The 14,228-nt window shown below is 39.6% G+C and overlaps 2 protein-coding genes across 4 annotated transcripts in view; one reads left to right on the plus strand and one right to left on the minus strand.

The window, feature by feature from the left end:
* Nucleotides 1-896: 896 nt before the first annotated feature.
* Nucleotides 897-3,885, minus strand: LOC110969940 (uncharacterized). 3 transcript variants are annotated; one of them, XR_007939399.1, is made up of 5 exons: nt 3,871-3,885; nt 3,053-3,751; nt 2,481-2,539; nt 1,590-2,382; nt 897-1,095 (listed from the first exon to the last, which is right to left on the minus strand). XR_007939399.1 is itself a non-coding variant. In XM_022220125.2 (4 exons), the coding sequence occupies exons 3-4, from the start codon at nt 2,263-2,265 to the stop codon at nt 1,025-1,027; spliced, it is 747 nt and encodes a 248-aa protein (XP_022075817.2). In that variant the 5' UTR covers nt 2,266-2,382; nt 2,481-2,539; nt 3,053-3,162; the 3' UTR covers nt 897-1,024. The 3 variants fall into 3 exon arrangements, 2 of the variants coding, with proteins under 2 accessions (XP_022075817.2, XP_051799103.1); XM_022220125.2 differs by lacking the exon at nt 3,871-3,885 and having other exon boundaries at nt 3,053-3,162; XM_051943143.1 differs by lacking the exons at nt 3,053-3,751; nt 3,871-3,885 and having other exon boundaries at nt 1,590-2,486.
* Nucleotides 3,886-3,966: 81 nt separating this feature from the next.
* Nucleotides 3,967-14,228, plus strand: part of LOC110969941 (protein Shroom2-like) — a 46,285-nt gene continuing 36,023 nt past the window's right edge. The window contains exons 1-2 of the mRNA XM_051942338.1: nt 3,967-5,048; nt 8,535-8,683. Of these exons, the coding sequence (XP_051798298.1) occupies nt 4,827-5,048; nt 8,535-8,683 (371 nt within the window). The 5' untranslated portion in view covers nt 3,967-4,826. The remainder of the gene's footprint in view (nt 5,049-8,534; nt 8,684-14,228) is intronic.

Genomic DNA, 14,228 nt, shown 5'->3' on the forward strand with positions numbered 1-14,228 from the left:
ACTAAATAATTTTATCTTTATTATTAACCCTAAACTCAAATACCACTGGTTCTTACAATAATGTTATTTCTGTAATTAGTATTTGGGTTTATTTTGGTTATTTTGTGGTACATTTCCTAAATGTTTGCACTATCTTTGCAGTCTGCAGGAACAATGCAAATCTTATCTTAAATACCCATTAGTCTCTGGGGCCAAGGTCCTAGATAAAATAAATAAAAAATAAGCTCAGATTACCAAAATCTATCTACAGAACATTAAAAGTGTCCTCTCTACATTTTTTTTTCACCATCTGATGCTCTTCAGCTGTAGATCTTATTGTCTCTGTCAGTCTGGGAGGAAACCAGATGATCCACCCTGCAGGAGGCGGAGCTACACCACACCTGTTACCTGAATTGACCTTGTATCTCTGCCCTGAGGTGTATGCTGCAGCGTCACGCTCAGGGCGGAGGGCAAAATAAGATGTTCTGGCTTCTATGTTTATTCCCTGGGAACAAAGCGTAGAAGGTTCCACCCAGAACTCTATGTGCTTTTAGATGCTTCCACATAATATGAACCAAAACACTACAGTTGTCCATGTTTCTCCTCTAAATTAACATGAATTACTCTTTAAATATGTCAGAGGTGTAAGACATGTCTTGGTGTTTTTAGATTTTAGCATTTTATTTATGTGAAATCATTATCTTCTGTAATTAACTTATACTTTTATGAAATTTGTGTATTTTTTTATGTGGTAATTAATGGGCAAAAAGAGAGAGAAAATGTGAAAATTCATTAAAAGTCACGTTTGCTCTTACATGAATTGGAAGATTCTGTCACAGTAAATGGTAAGGCTGCTAAACACATACAACATTGTATTCAGTGTGGAAATAAATTAAAAAGGAGAGAAACGTTTCAGGTTGTCTTCAGAGTATTTTATTTCATTTAACCATTTTCTTTGCATATGTGTACTTATTGCACCATTGCTGATGCAGTACAGTGGGTTAATTATTTCATTTCTGGTAGTTATTTTCCCTGCAGCGTCGTCTCAACTGTTTTGGCTGAAGTTCAAAAGCTGCAGGCAGGTTGACACACCAGTTTTCGTCACTGAAGTGGTTCCTATGGAGATAAAAACACTGAAAATGAACTGAAGTAACAGTGAGCATGATGCCATCACAATGCAAAATGTGATTAACTAGCTTTGGCTAAGATTTTGTTTGTTTTGTTTCCTTATTACTACAATAAACTATACATGTACAGTATATCCTGAAATACTGACGTCATCGTATCTGTCACAGTAATTCAACTAGACTTCAGATCTTCTGATCTATTTAGTTATGAAACACATCTTTTAGGAATTATTTGTTAAAGGTCCAACGCTCAAAGGTTTCCTCAGACTTGTGTGGGTGTGGTTTGACCAGATTTGATTGACAGCCTATGAACTGTCCTCGCATTGAAATGCTGATTGGTGCACAGAAGTCAGTGACATCATGTTTGTTCCAGCTGACCTCCTCCCACTTTGATGGAAACTTCTGATTTGAAAAACTTTCGTAACTTTGGCAGAAAATCTTTGTGTCAACTGTAAAGATTTTTAAATGAACTTTGTGCCTAACCTGTGTTCACTGCTCTTCTAGCGGCCGTGACCATGACCATGCTTGTGCCCACGACCGTGGCCACGACCGCGGCCATGCTTGTGCCTGTGTTTGCGGCCATGTTTTCCTGGGTGGCCATCGTCCTCACTGCCGCTACCTCCGCTGCCGCCACTGCCGTAGCTATCGCCGCTACCGTAGCTATCACCACTGCCACCGCTGTGCCCTGGGCTTCCACCACCACTCCCACGGCGGTGACGGCGTCCTTTGTGCTTTTTTTCTCCATCACGCTCAGAGCTACGGTGGTCCCCGCTGTCACATCGGTCACGCTCAGAGCTACGGCGGTCCCTGCTGTCACATCGGTCACGCTCAGAGCTACGGCGGTCCCTGCTGTCACATCGGTCACGCTCAGAGCTACGGTGGTCCCCGCTGTCATATCGGTCACGCTCAGAGCTACGGCGGTCCCTGCTGTCATATCGGTCACGCTCAGAGCTACGGTGGTCCCCGCTGTCATATCGGTCATGCTCAGAGCTACGGTGGTCCCCGCTGTCATATCGGTCACGCTCAGAGCTACGGTGGTCCCCGCTGTCACATCGGTCACGCTCAGAGCTACGGCGGTCCCCGCTGTCATATCGGTCACTGTTAGAGCTCCTTTGGTCCTTGTGGTCACGATCAGAGCTGCTACTCTTCCCTCCTGCATCCTTTTCCTTGGCCCTCTCTATCTCTGCATCCTTTCCTTTACCTTCATGATGCCCCTCCTTCCCCGGCTGGGGCCCGACGCAGTACCCTGAGGCGTGGCGTCCACTGTCTGTAGGAGCTCCAGTCAGATGGTAAAAATTATTATCTTTGCACAGCTCATCCTAGACTTGACAAGAACCTTAGCCACTAAAAGTAGACATGAGCCGTCCATCTTACCTGGAAACATTTCTGCTGCTGTTGATCTTTGTGACTTGTGAATCTTTAATGATAGGGTGCTGAAAAAGAGCAGAACAGGAGGGGCCCGTTTACTTGTCACTTAAACCAGTCTGACGAGATGAATGAAAATGTAAGGCTCTGTTGTTTGGTACATGATCCAAACTACACAAATGCCAGGCTTTTAGAAACCAATAGGCTGGTTTGCTTTTTGCATTTCTAAGTTTCTTTAAGTTTCAGAGCCTGCAGAACGTTTCCAATCACATGAAGTTTTTCAGTTTAGTGTTAAATATGAAACTCAGGTTTTTTTTACAATGACTACAAGTTTTATGCCTTTCAGAAATAATTAAACACATTCATGTAAATTCTGACAAATCGTTGCATTGAGTTCACAGTTTTATTCAACTGGTTGCTTACAGACAGCTAAAGTAAAATATATTCCCTCCTAAAAACATGTGAACTTGCTTGATTTAATCAGATCTCAAACTCTGCTAAATAATTTCCCATGTGTGACAAAGTTTAGAATCTTATTTCCCATGTTTGTCTAATGTCAGAAAATAAAATGTTGTACTTACGTGGTCTGAGCGGCAGTCAACAGCTGCAGGTTCTGTCAGAGTGCGGACGATGCGCTGTAATTAATAGGCTGTATCTGGCACAGCTGCATTCTTGTCTTCCTGCGTCAGCGAACTTGGAAGCTGCAGTCGTCTTTTATTCAAGAAATTTCATTTATGTTAAATTCCATCAGACAGCTTTGTTTGTGTTCAGATTCATTGTGGCAGAAAGTCTTTGGTAGGACATTAAACTTGTCTTCTAAGAGACTTTGCTTCTGTCAGATTTAACTGGTAAACTAGTGTAACTTAGCTGAAATGTGATGCAGTCAACTAAGGTCCAAGAGATCTTGTCTTCTATGCCCGTACTAGGCCAATAGAAACTAAATGAAACTTCCTTTTAGGCAAGAAAGAAAGAAAGAAAGAAAGACAAAAAGAAAATAGAAGACAAAGAAAAAGACAAATATAAGATAGATAGATAGATAGATAGATAGATAGATAGATAGATAGATAGAAATGAACATAAAGAAAGAAAGAAAGAGGGAGGGACTGTGAAGTTTACGGGAGCACCTGAAGGCAACAATCACGCCGGTGACGCAGCACGTCGCCGCCAGGTGGCGCGGTGACATCATCAACCGCTCAGGTGAGGACGGAAGAAAAGTGAGAGCAGCGGAAGATAACGGAGAGCTGCGGTGATGGGACGGCAGAAGGTCCTCAGAGAGAGTCCTAGGAGGAAGAAAGTTCTGTGAAACGCTGCTCACAAAGACAAGAAATTCCAATTAATATTGGCATTAAATGAAAACATGAAGTCGGAGTGACGCGATGGAATGACGAGAGCTGCTCACCTGTCGGAGCAGAGACGACGTCCGCTTTTCTTCTGGGAGGTTTGTCGAGAGCTTTTGTCCAAAGAACAGCCTGTAAAGTAAGTTAAGCTTCTTAAAATTAGTCAAAGAAAAGAAGTTAACTGGATTCAGGTCTGTTGTTGGTACTCTAAATCATAGTTAGCTTAGGTTTAACTTCATCTTCTGTTTTATTGTGTTATGGCTACACATTGTCATATCTTTGGTTAAAAAATAATATATATATATTTAATTAATAGCTTATTTTTCTTACCTTTATGTATTTCAACGGTGTCATACTTCGTCCTAGTGCTACAACCCATGATTGTTTTTGTTGTTGATCAGTCTTAGTTATTTTCCCAGTCATACAACGACTTGTTTTATTCTAGAAAATGTTGGTTTTGTGTGACAGACATTTTAAAACCCAGATTTACTCATTCAGTATCACAGTTGACAAGCAAATATGCACATTTCAGGGGCAGAAACAGATAAACGTTTGACAAAAATGAGACTAGACATGACCACTAATAGACTTGAACTGACCAAATAAACAGAAAACAACCACAAAGAGGTGACAAGTTACTCTTAATCGTCTTAAAATGACCAAAGAAACTATATGACAAAACTTATGACAAATAGACAACAAACAACCACAAAGAGGCAAGAACAGATCAAAGAAACTGAAAGCAACCATAGAGAGATGAGAAATTACTTCAAATAAACTACAAATTACCATAAGAAGACTAGAAATGACCACTAATAGACTTGAACTGACCAAAAAAACTGAAAATTGTCAAAGACAGATGAGAAATTATGGAAAATACAATAAAAATGACGACAAACAGGTGAGAAATGACTCCTAATAGACTAAAAATGGCCTTAAATAGACTAGAATTGTCCACAAACGGACTAGAATGTACTGAAACTCATCAGCAGTGAATAGAAATTGTACGAAACGCTCCATGTTTCCAGAGGGAGCCGATGTTGATGGAGCCCGCCGACCCGGAGGCGTCATGGATGCCGTGGACGATGACCTGAGGATGAGGTGGTTGATGGAGGTGGACGGGTGGAGAGGGCAGGAGGATGAGGAGGAGCTGGTGGAGGTGCTGCTGAGAGGCAAATCCCCCTGGGGCTTCACCCTGAGGGGGGGCACCGAGCACCGAGAGCCCCTGGTCATCACCAAGGTAACACCCCACACCGGAGAGAAAACATCATTTCATAATCCTACTATTGATGAACCTGCCGATTATTGTCGTTTTAGTCCTGTAAAAGTTCAGCAAAAAGTTAAATATCTTGTTTTAGCTGACCCTGACTTATTCGGTATTAGAAAATATGCTTTCAAAGTTACTGGATTACAGTTTTTTATTTACTGTTGCCAGGTTTTAGTAGACCGACAGCCTCTTTGTGGGTATTTCTAGTGTCTTTGTGGCCATTTTTAGTCTGTTTGTAGTCATTCCTTGTCTGTGCATGGTCATTTCCAGTTTCTTTCGTTGGTTCTAGTCTGTTGTGGTAATTTCTAGTCTATTAGTTGTAATTTCCCACCTTTTTGTGGTTGTTTCAATGTCCTTGGTCAATTCTAGTCTCTTTGTGGTCATTTTTTAGGATATTTGTAGTGATTTTTTTGTGTCTTTTTGGTCATTTTACTCTATTTGTAGTCATGTCTACTCTCTTTGTGGTCATTTTCAGTCCCTTTGTGGCCTTTTTTTGTCTATTTGTAGTCATTCCTCGCATGTCTAAGGTAATTTTCAAATTCTTTGGTTGGCTCTGGTCTCTTTGTGGTCATTTTTGGTGTATTTGTCATCATTTCTACTCTCTTTGCGGTTGTGTCCAGTATATTATTGTCACTTTTCACCGATTTGTGGTTATTTCAGTCTCTCTGCGATCATTTCTTGTCATTTAGTGGAGATACTGAATGCAAATGGTGGAAAGCCTGCAGGGAAGCACAAAGTTTAATTCCAGTCATCCAAAGTTGTTTGAATCAGTCCAGTGGACTTTAAGAAAGCTCCTTGAAGACGTTTCACCTCTCATCCAAGAGGCTTCTTCAGTTCTGGTGGTGGTTGGTGTTGCCTCAGCTTTTAAACCTCTGTGAGGTGTGTCCAGGGCTATTATTCCAACGACCAATACCACAACTCATCTGACTACTACTACTGACTACTACGATGGTCGTTGTGAGGTCATTAAATAGTCTGACGAGTTTTGGTATTGGTCGTTGGAATAATAGCCCTGGACACAACCTCACAGAGGTTTAAAAGCTGAGGCAACACCAACCACCACCAGAACTGAAGAAGCCTCTTGGATGAGAGGTGAAACGTCTTCAAGGAACTTTCTTAAACTCCAGTGGATTGATTGAAACTACTTTGGATAACCATGACCTGGATGAATGAGAACCTACACAGACATTTTAATTCCAGTCACACTCACAGTGCAGAATTTAAAGCTTCTCTGAGTTTGAATTATTGAGCTTTAATTATAGCAGCAGACAGCAACGTATGTTTTCTGAACCAAACACCGGCACAGTGCGAGACGTTACACCTGAGGCTGACATTTGGAGCTCTAACGGAATAATGAGTGGTCGCGGTAGAGTTTTATTTCACACCTTAGCCAAATAAAACTTGATAAGGTGAATGAGCGTTTGGGGATTTTTTTTTTTGAGAAATTGAACCAACCCTTATGGTTTTGATGCGTTTCTTTGCTTGGTGATTTTTTTGAAGAGGTTTTTCTGTCTGCCGTCGGTGCTGGTGTGAACTGTGGCTTACACAGAGCGGTGCACCTCCAGATACCTCAGATTACAGGTGGTTTAAATATTCATCAGAGCTCTCAGGTTGCAGCCACCACAGTAGTCAGGAGTTTCCACCTTAAAAATGACACATTTTTGTGTGGTTTGTGCTGGTTTTGTTTCTAACCACTTTCCTGTTTTATCAGCTGGCTTGAATTGCAGATGCAGCCGCTTTACATGACCATTTATCCCCTGTATGTTGGCTTTTTAGCACGTCTATAGCTCTAAGCTCTACCCACCATCAACACCAACAGTAGCGATAGCAGCTAACATGTTTGATGTGTTTGTGAAACTATGCTAGCAGGTTCTAGTCTGCTTGTGGTCGTTTTCAGTCTACTTGTAGTGATTTTAAGCCTCTTTGTGGTAGTTTTTAGTATATTTGGTGTTATATCAGTGCCTAGTGGCTATTTCCAGTCTCTTTGTTGTCATTTTCAGTTTATATGATCATATTTAGTCTCTGTAGTAATTTCTCATCTGTCTTTGGTTGTCCTCAGTTTCTTCTTGTCTCTTTCTGGTCATTTTTGATCTATTTGTGGTGATTTCTCATCTGTCTTCAGCAGTCCTTGGTTTCTTTGGTCGGTTCTTGTCTTATATCGTCATTTATAATGTATTTGTTGACATTATACGTCTCTTAATGACAGTTTTTGGTCTTTTGGTAGTCATGTCTACTCTCCAGTTTGATCATTTTAATCTCGTCATGGCCATTTCTACCCTCTTTGTGGTCATTGTCAGTCTCTTTGTGGTGGTTCTTAGTCTGTTTGTGGCCATTTATAGTCTATTTGTAGTCATTTGTCTGTGGTTGTCTTCAGTTTCTTTGGTCAGCTCTGGTCTATTTGTGGTCATTAGTAGTGTATTTACAGTGATTTCTTGTCTGTCTTCAGTAATTCTTACTTTCTTTGGTCAGTTCTTGTTTCTTTGTGGTCATTTATAGTCTATTTGTAGCAATTTTCAGTCTCTTTGTGGCCAGTTCTAGTTTCTTTGTGGTCAATTTTAATTTCTTTGTTGTCATTTTTGGTCTATTTGTAGTCTTTCCTCATCTGTCTATGGTTGTTTTCAGTTTATTTAGTTGATTATAGTCTGTTGTGATCATTTGTCGTCTATTTGTAGTAATTTCTCGTCTGTCTTTGGTCATTTTCAGTTTCGTTGGCCAGTTCTAGTCAGCTTCTGGTCATTTTTAGTCTATTTGTAGCAATTTCTTATCTATGTCTTAGTTTCTCTCGTCTTTTTGTTGTCATTTATAGTCTATTTATAGTCTCTTAATGAGTAGTAGTAGTCATGTCTACTCTCCCTTTTCATAATTTCAATCTTGTCATGGATATTTCTACCCTCTTTGTTGTCATCATCAGTCTCTTTGTGGTAGTTTCTGGTCTGTTTGTGGCCAATTCTTATCCCTTTGTGGTCATTTTCAGTTTCTTTATTGTCATTTATAGTCTATTTGTAGTATTTCTCATCTGTCCTCGGTTGTTTTCAGTTTCTTTGGTCAGATTCAAGTCTCTTTGTGGTCACTTTTGGTCTATTCGTAGTAAGTTTTGATGTCTTTTTGGTAGCTTATATTATTTTTGTAGTTATTTAAGTGTCTTTGTGGCCATTTGTAGTCCTTCTGTAGTCATTTCTCATCAGTCTGTGGTTGTTTTTGTTTCTTTAATCAGTTCTAGTGTCTTTGTGGCCATTTTCAGGCGATTTGCAGTGATTTTCCATGTCTTTGTTGTCATTTTAGTCTATTTGTAGTCATGTCTACTCTCTGTGTGGTCGTTTTCAGACCCTTTGTGGCCTTTTTTTGTGTTTTTGTAGCCATTCCTTGTCTGTCTATGGTCATTTTCAGGTTCTTTGGTTGGATCTAACATGTTTAATGTGTTAGTGAGATGATGCTAACAACAGGATCTCTTTTGTCCAGGTGGAGGAGGGCAGTGTGGCAGCGGCGGTCCGTCTCCAGGCCGGTGATGAGATGGTGAGCGTGAATGCAGTTCCCCTCAGCGGCTCTCGTCAGGAGGCCATCTGCCTGGTGAAGAGCTCCCACAAGACCCTGACGCTGGTGGTCCGAAGGTTTGGACTTTGTCTGATACCTCTAGTTTGAGAAAAGATGCGTTTCTCTTCTTGTTTCACAAAATAGGTCACGGTTCTCCGATGTTGTCCAAAATCAGCAAACCAGCGTTTTCATGGTTTGTTGGGCGTCAGAGGAAATACCAACCTCCTCAGTGGTCAGGAGGTCAGAGGTCAAATCCATGAACTCTGTAGGGCTGCAGCTAACGAAGCCTCGAGTAATCGTCAGAGCACGATACGTCCTCAAAAGCGGAACTGAGCGCGCAATACAAAAGAGATCACCATCCGACTGGAGCGCGGAACATGGAGGGACGTATGCACGATGCAGCGCCGATGTCCACGTTTAGATACAGCTGTATAGTAAACGCTGACATAGATCGCGGATGTCCGCGCTGTATCGTGCATACATAATACATGCACAATGCAGCGCCGATGTCCGTCCGTGTCCGCGCTCCGGTCGGATGGTGATCTCTGTTGCATTGCGCGCTCACTTCTGCTTTTGAGGACGTATCGTGCTCAGGCGATTACTCGAGGCTTCGTTAGCTGCAGCCCTAGAACTCTGCAACACGTCCTCTTAACTTAAGTCTAACGAGTGACAGAAAGGAACCTGAACAGCTGCAGAGAGAAGAAGCATTGTGCTCTAAAAAAGAGAGATGCCGACTCCACCAATCACTACAAATAGAGTGAACATGACCAGAATGAGGCTGACAATGACAACAATAGACTAAAAATGACCACAAAAAGAATCAAACAACACCCCAAAGATTCTGAAAATGACAGCAAATAAACAAAATCAACCACAGTCAGACTGAAACTGGCAACAGTAGACTAAAAATGACCTCAAAGAAACTGAAAATGACCAGCGACATATAAGGCATGACTATAAATAGACCAAAAAATAGCCACAAAAAGAACAAAAATGATGATGTATGGAACAAAAATGATCACAAAGAGTCTATTTGTGGTTGTTTTTGATCTCTTTGTTGTCATTTCTCATCTATTGCTGTTTTTTCAGTCTTTTTATGATAATTTCTCGTCACTATGTCATCATTTTTGGTCTATTTCCCATTATTTTGGTCCAAATCTGCTTTTTTCAAGTTTGTTTACAATCTGCTAATCATTTTTGGTCTCTTTCAGGCTGTTTGCCATCAATGTACAGTCTTTTTCAGTCTCTTTGTGGTCAATTTTAGTCTCTTTGTGGTAATTTTCTAATGTATTTGAAGGCATTCCTTGTCTGTTTGTGGTTGTTTTCAGTTTCTTTGGACTTCTTTGTGGTCATTTTTAGTCTCTTTTTGGTTGTTTCTAGTCTCTCTGTGCTAATTTCTGGTTTATTTGTGGTCATTTTGAGTCCGTTTGTCATTATTGGATTCAAGCTTTAAGAGTCTGCCACCATATCCATGATATTTGTGTTATTTTAACCTCAAACAGGTTATTTCAAGTCTGTCTTTGTGACTGTTTTCCATGAATTTACAATTATTCTCCATCCCTCTCTGGTTCTTTTCAGTCTCTTTGTGGTCATTTTTAATGTATTTGAAGCCATTCCTTATCTGTTTATGATAGTTTTCAGGTTCTTTGGTCAGTTCTAGCCTCTTCGTGGTCATTTTTCGTCTCTGTGTGGTTGTTTCTAGTCTCTGTGGTTGTTTCTAGTTTTTTGTGGTCATTTTTAGTCTGTTTGTCAGTATTGGATTCAAGCTTTAAGAGTCTTTCGCCTTTGCCTATGATAAAACACATGGACCAGAATCAAACCAAGAAAAAAAAGTACAAATAAGCAAAAATGAAATTCAAAAAGAGACTGAAAATGACCACAAACAGAATAAAAATGAGCAGACAGAGTAGAACCAACCATGACTTCGATGTATCGGCTGAAGCAGACCCAGCCTGACAGCCTGACTCATGGGCCTCTTGCTGCTTGTTTGCTCCTGAGGCAAAAACAAAAGGCTTTATTGTGAAGGCAGCTGAACTCAGGCCAATGCCGTTATTTCAGAGTGCAGATAAAGACTCATAAAGTAGAGTGAGAGAAGTCCCCACCTCAGACCAGCTACTGGCAGAGTCCAGTAACCTCCAGCAGGTGCACATCCTCACGACTTTTATGGATCCTGACGGAGCTTACACATGATGTATTTAGTCCAATTACCCTTTAGCATGTGGATGTTCTCACATCTTTGTGTTTTCCTCTATTTTATGACATTATCGAAGTATCTTTAGATTTTTGCTGGAAAAAACAACATTTGGTGTTACAAATGACTATAAATAGGCTAAAACTGGCCACAGAGCAACTAGAATCAATCACAAAGACACTGAAAAAAACAATAAATAGATGAGAAAGGACAAAAAAAATGCTAGAAATGGACAAATATTACCACAAAATCCTGAAAATGATTACAAATACACTGAAAAGGATTGCAAGTAGACTAAAAAGGACCACAAAGAAACTAAAAATGATCACAAAGAGAGTAGACATTACTACAAACACACCATAAACGACCACAGAAATACTAAAAAGAACCACAAAAAGACTAAAAATGACAGCAAAATGACTATTAATGACCAAAAAGACTACAAATGACCCCAAAAAGACTAAAAACAGCCACAAAAAAAGACTACAAATGACCACAAAAAGACTACAAAGACGTTTAATTACGACAAAAAGACAACAAAGGACCACAAAAAAACTATGAAGAACAACAAAAAGACTACAAATTATCATAAAAAGACTATTAATGGCCATAAAAAGACTAAAAACGACTACAGAAAGACTACAAATGACCACAAAAAGACTAAAAACAGCCACAAAAAAAGATAACAAATGACCACAAAAAAACTACGAAGAACAACAAAAAGACTACAAATTATCATAAAAAGACTATTAATGGCCATAAAAAGACTAAAAACGACTACAGAAAGACTACAAATGACCACAAAAAGACTAAAAAGGGCCTCAAAAAGACTGCAACTGACCACAAAAAGGTTATTAATGACCCCCAAAATACTAAAAACAACCACAAAAAGACTGCAAATGACCACAAAATGACTACAAATGATGGAAAGAAGACTAAAAACAGCAACAAAAAAGACTAGAAATGACCACAAAAAGACTACAGACTTTTAATGACCACAAAAAGACAACAAAGGACCACAAAAAAACTACAAAGAACCACAGAAAGACTACAAATTATCGTAAAAAGACTAATAATGACCATAAAAAGACTAAAAACTACCACAAAAAATACAAAGGACCACAAAAAGACTATTAATGACCCCCAAAATACTAAAAACAACCACAAAAAGACTGCAAATGACCATAAAATGACTAAAAACTACCACAAAGAGACTAGAGCAGGCCACAAACAGACTGAAAATGAATACATATTGATGAAAAACAAAGAGACAAAGAGACTAGAACTGACCAAAGCGACTTAAAAAATGGCCACAGACATTAGTTGTTTATTTTGGTTCTTGTGTGTGTCTGCTGTCATGTTCATGAAGGCTTTTGCTGTCTTCCAACATGAAAAATTTGCAGCTATTCTTCTTCTTCTTCTTCTTGTAGTTTTCTGCACTCCTGTCTGTCCGAGTAACATTTTACTACATGTGTCACTGACGTCCTGTCAGAATTATATACTCGTCTCCTAACTGGCAGCAGAGTCTTAAGGCCTGAATCCAATTACTAGTTGCAAAGCCACAGGCGTGGGCTCAGGGCTTTGCTGAGTGGGTCGAGTCAACGACAGGGAAAGGTGGGCCGACGGTCGGCAAACGGCTTCTGCTGAGAAAACGCTCGTTCTGAGGAGGTTTGGGAGGCAAACATTGGCCTTCAGTCAAGACGAAGAGTTTAAAAAGTCCCCTTGAGAGGCCCTCAGAGCTGCCACAGCCCGGGCGTCCTCCCCCGCTTGCAGGAGGAGTGGTACAGTCCATGTTGCCTAGGTGAGTCGACTCTGCTTAGTGGGATAGGCCATATCAGCAGAGCCCATTGTTTTCAGGGGCTTTGGCCAACAAGCTCAGAGTGGGCGCCGCTATCTGCTTGTCTTCCCTCTCCCTGGACATGTTTGGCTTTTAGGACTCACACAGAAGACCTCCAGGTACTTCGTCTTTTCCCGTGTCTCGTGTTTCTCTTTGAATCTCTCACCCTCCGATGGAGTCGTTTGGTCCCCTGACAAGTGGGATTAGATCAGGAAACGGTGGATGAGGTTCAGATAACGGCAGGGTTTTAAATGTTCAGAGAATCGGCTGCAAACTCAACTTTAAATGTTTTGTTTTGTTTTTAATATCCAAAAGATCTATCTCAAGTGGCTGACATTAGTGCTGGTCAATTGATGCTTCAAGTTTAAATCTGTGTATATAATGTGTTTTGATGTGTGTTAAGTGTTAACATCACAACAAATCAAACAAAACTGACCACAGAGAGACAGAGAATGACTATAAATTGATGAAAAACAGCCACAAAGAGATTAAAAAAATGACTAGAAATGACCAGATTTTCTGTTTCTTATCCTGGTTGTTTTCTCCTGACTATCCTTGCTTGTGTTGTATCTACTCTCAGATGTACGTCGCTTTGGATAAAAATGTCTGCTAAATGACATTGTAGAAATGTAGAATGAGTTTGAAACTGTGTACAAATAGACTAAAAATGACCACAAAGAGACTAGAACTTATCAGACAAGCTAAAAAATGACCAAAGACAAATAAGAAATTACTACAAATAGACTAAAAATGACCACAAAGAGACTAGAACTTATCAGACAAGCTAAAAAATGACCAAAGACCAATAAGAAATTACTACAAATAGACTAAAAATGACCACAAAGAGACATTGAGAAATACCAACAGATAGATGAGAAATGACAAAAAATATCAGAGAAACTGAGAAAATTACCACAAAAATCCTGAAAACGACATTTAAGACATTAATTGGAAGATATTCAGAGGAAATATTGTGACTTGCACCTTCTCGTCAAATATGGTTGCACAGATAATTATTTTTTAAACATTTCCACAACCTTACAAAGTTTGATAAATCCTTTACAACTCATAAATCTGCACTATAAACACATTAACTGGCATTAATGTCATTAGAGATAAGCAAAAATAACAACAGATATATCCTCCATATTGCAAATTACCTTTATTTTATTCTTGGCTGAGAGCTAAAAAAAAATCAGTACATATAACCACAATAAGACCAGAAACAATGACAGAGAGACTTAAAATAACTACAAATTGACAAAAAATGACCATGAAGAGATGAGAACTGACCAATAAAAACAAAAAATTACCACAAACAGACAGAAAGAATGACTAGAAATAAACAAAAAAAAATGACCTGAAAGAAACTGAAAATGACCATAAACACAGACTTTGGACCATTTCAGAAGCAAAAATGTTGCTTGTGCTTGAGAAAAACTAAACCCCAAATTAAGAAAGAAATATTTTTGTCATTGTGATGACTTTTATTCATTTTTGTGTTGAAAATCATAGAAGGAAGTAAAATGTTGTGGTCAAGTAGCGTTGCAAAGCCAGATGTTCCAGATGCGGGTCACATTCATGCTAGTTTGTA

This window comes from Acanthochromis polyacanthus, chromosome 22 (genome assembly GCF_021347895.1).
Source record: "Acanthochromis polyacanthus isolate Apoly-LR-REF ecotype Palm Island chromosome 22, KAUST_Apoly_ChrSc, whole genome shotgun sequence".
Taxonomy (NCBI): domain Eukaryota; kingdom Metazoa; phylum Chordata; class Actinopteri; family Pomacentridae; genus Acanthochromis; species Acanthochromis polyacanthus.

Coding starts and splice junctions, on each gene's coding strand:
- LOC110969940 (XM_022220125.2), bottom strand. CDS start 2,265: ATGCAGGAGGGAAGAGTAGCAGCTCTGATCGTGACCACAAGGACCAAA. Junction 1,096..1,589: donor TAGAAGAGCAGTGAACACAG/GTTAGGCACAAA, acceptor TTATCTCCATAG/GAACCACTTCAGTGACGAAA.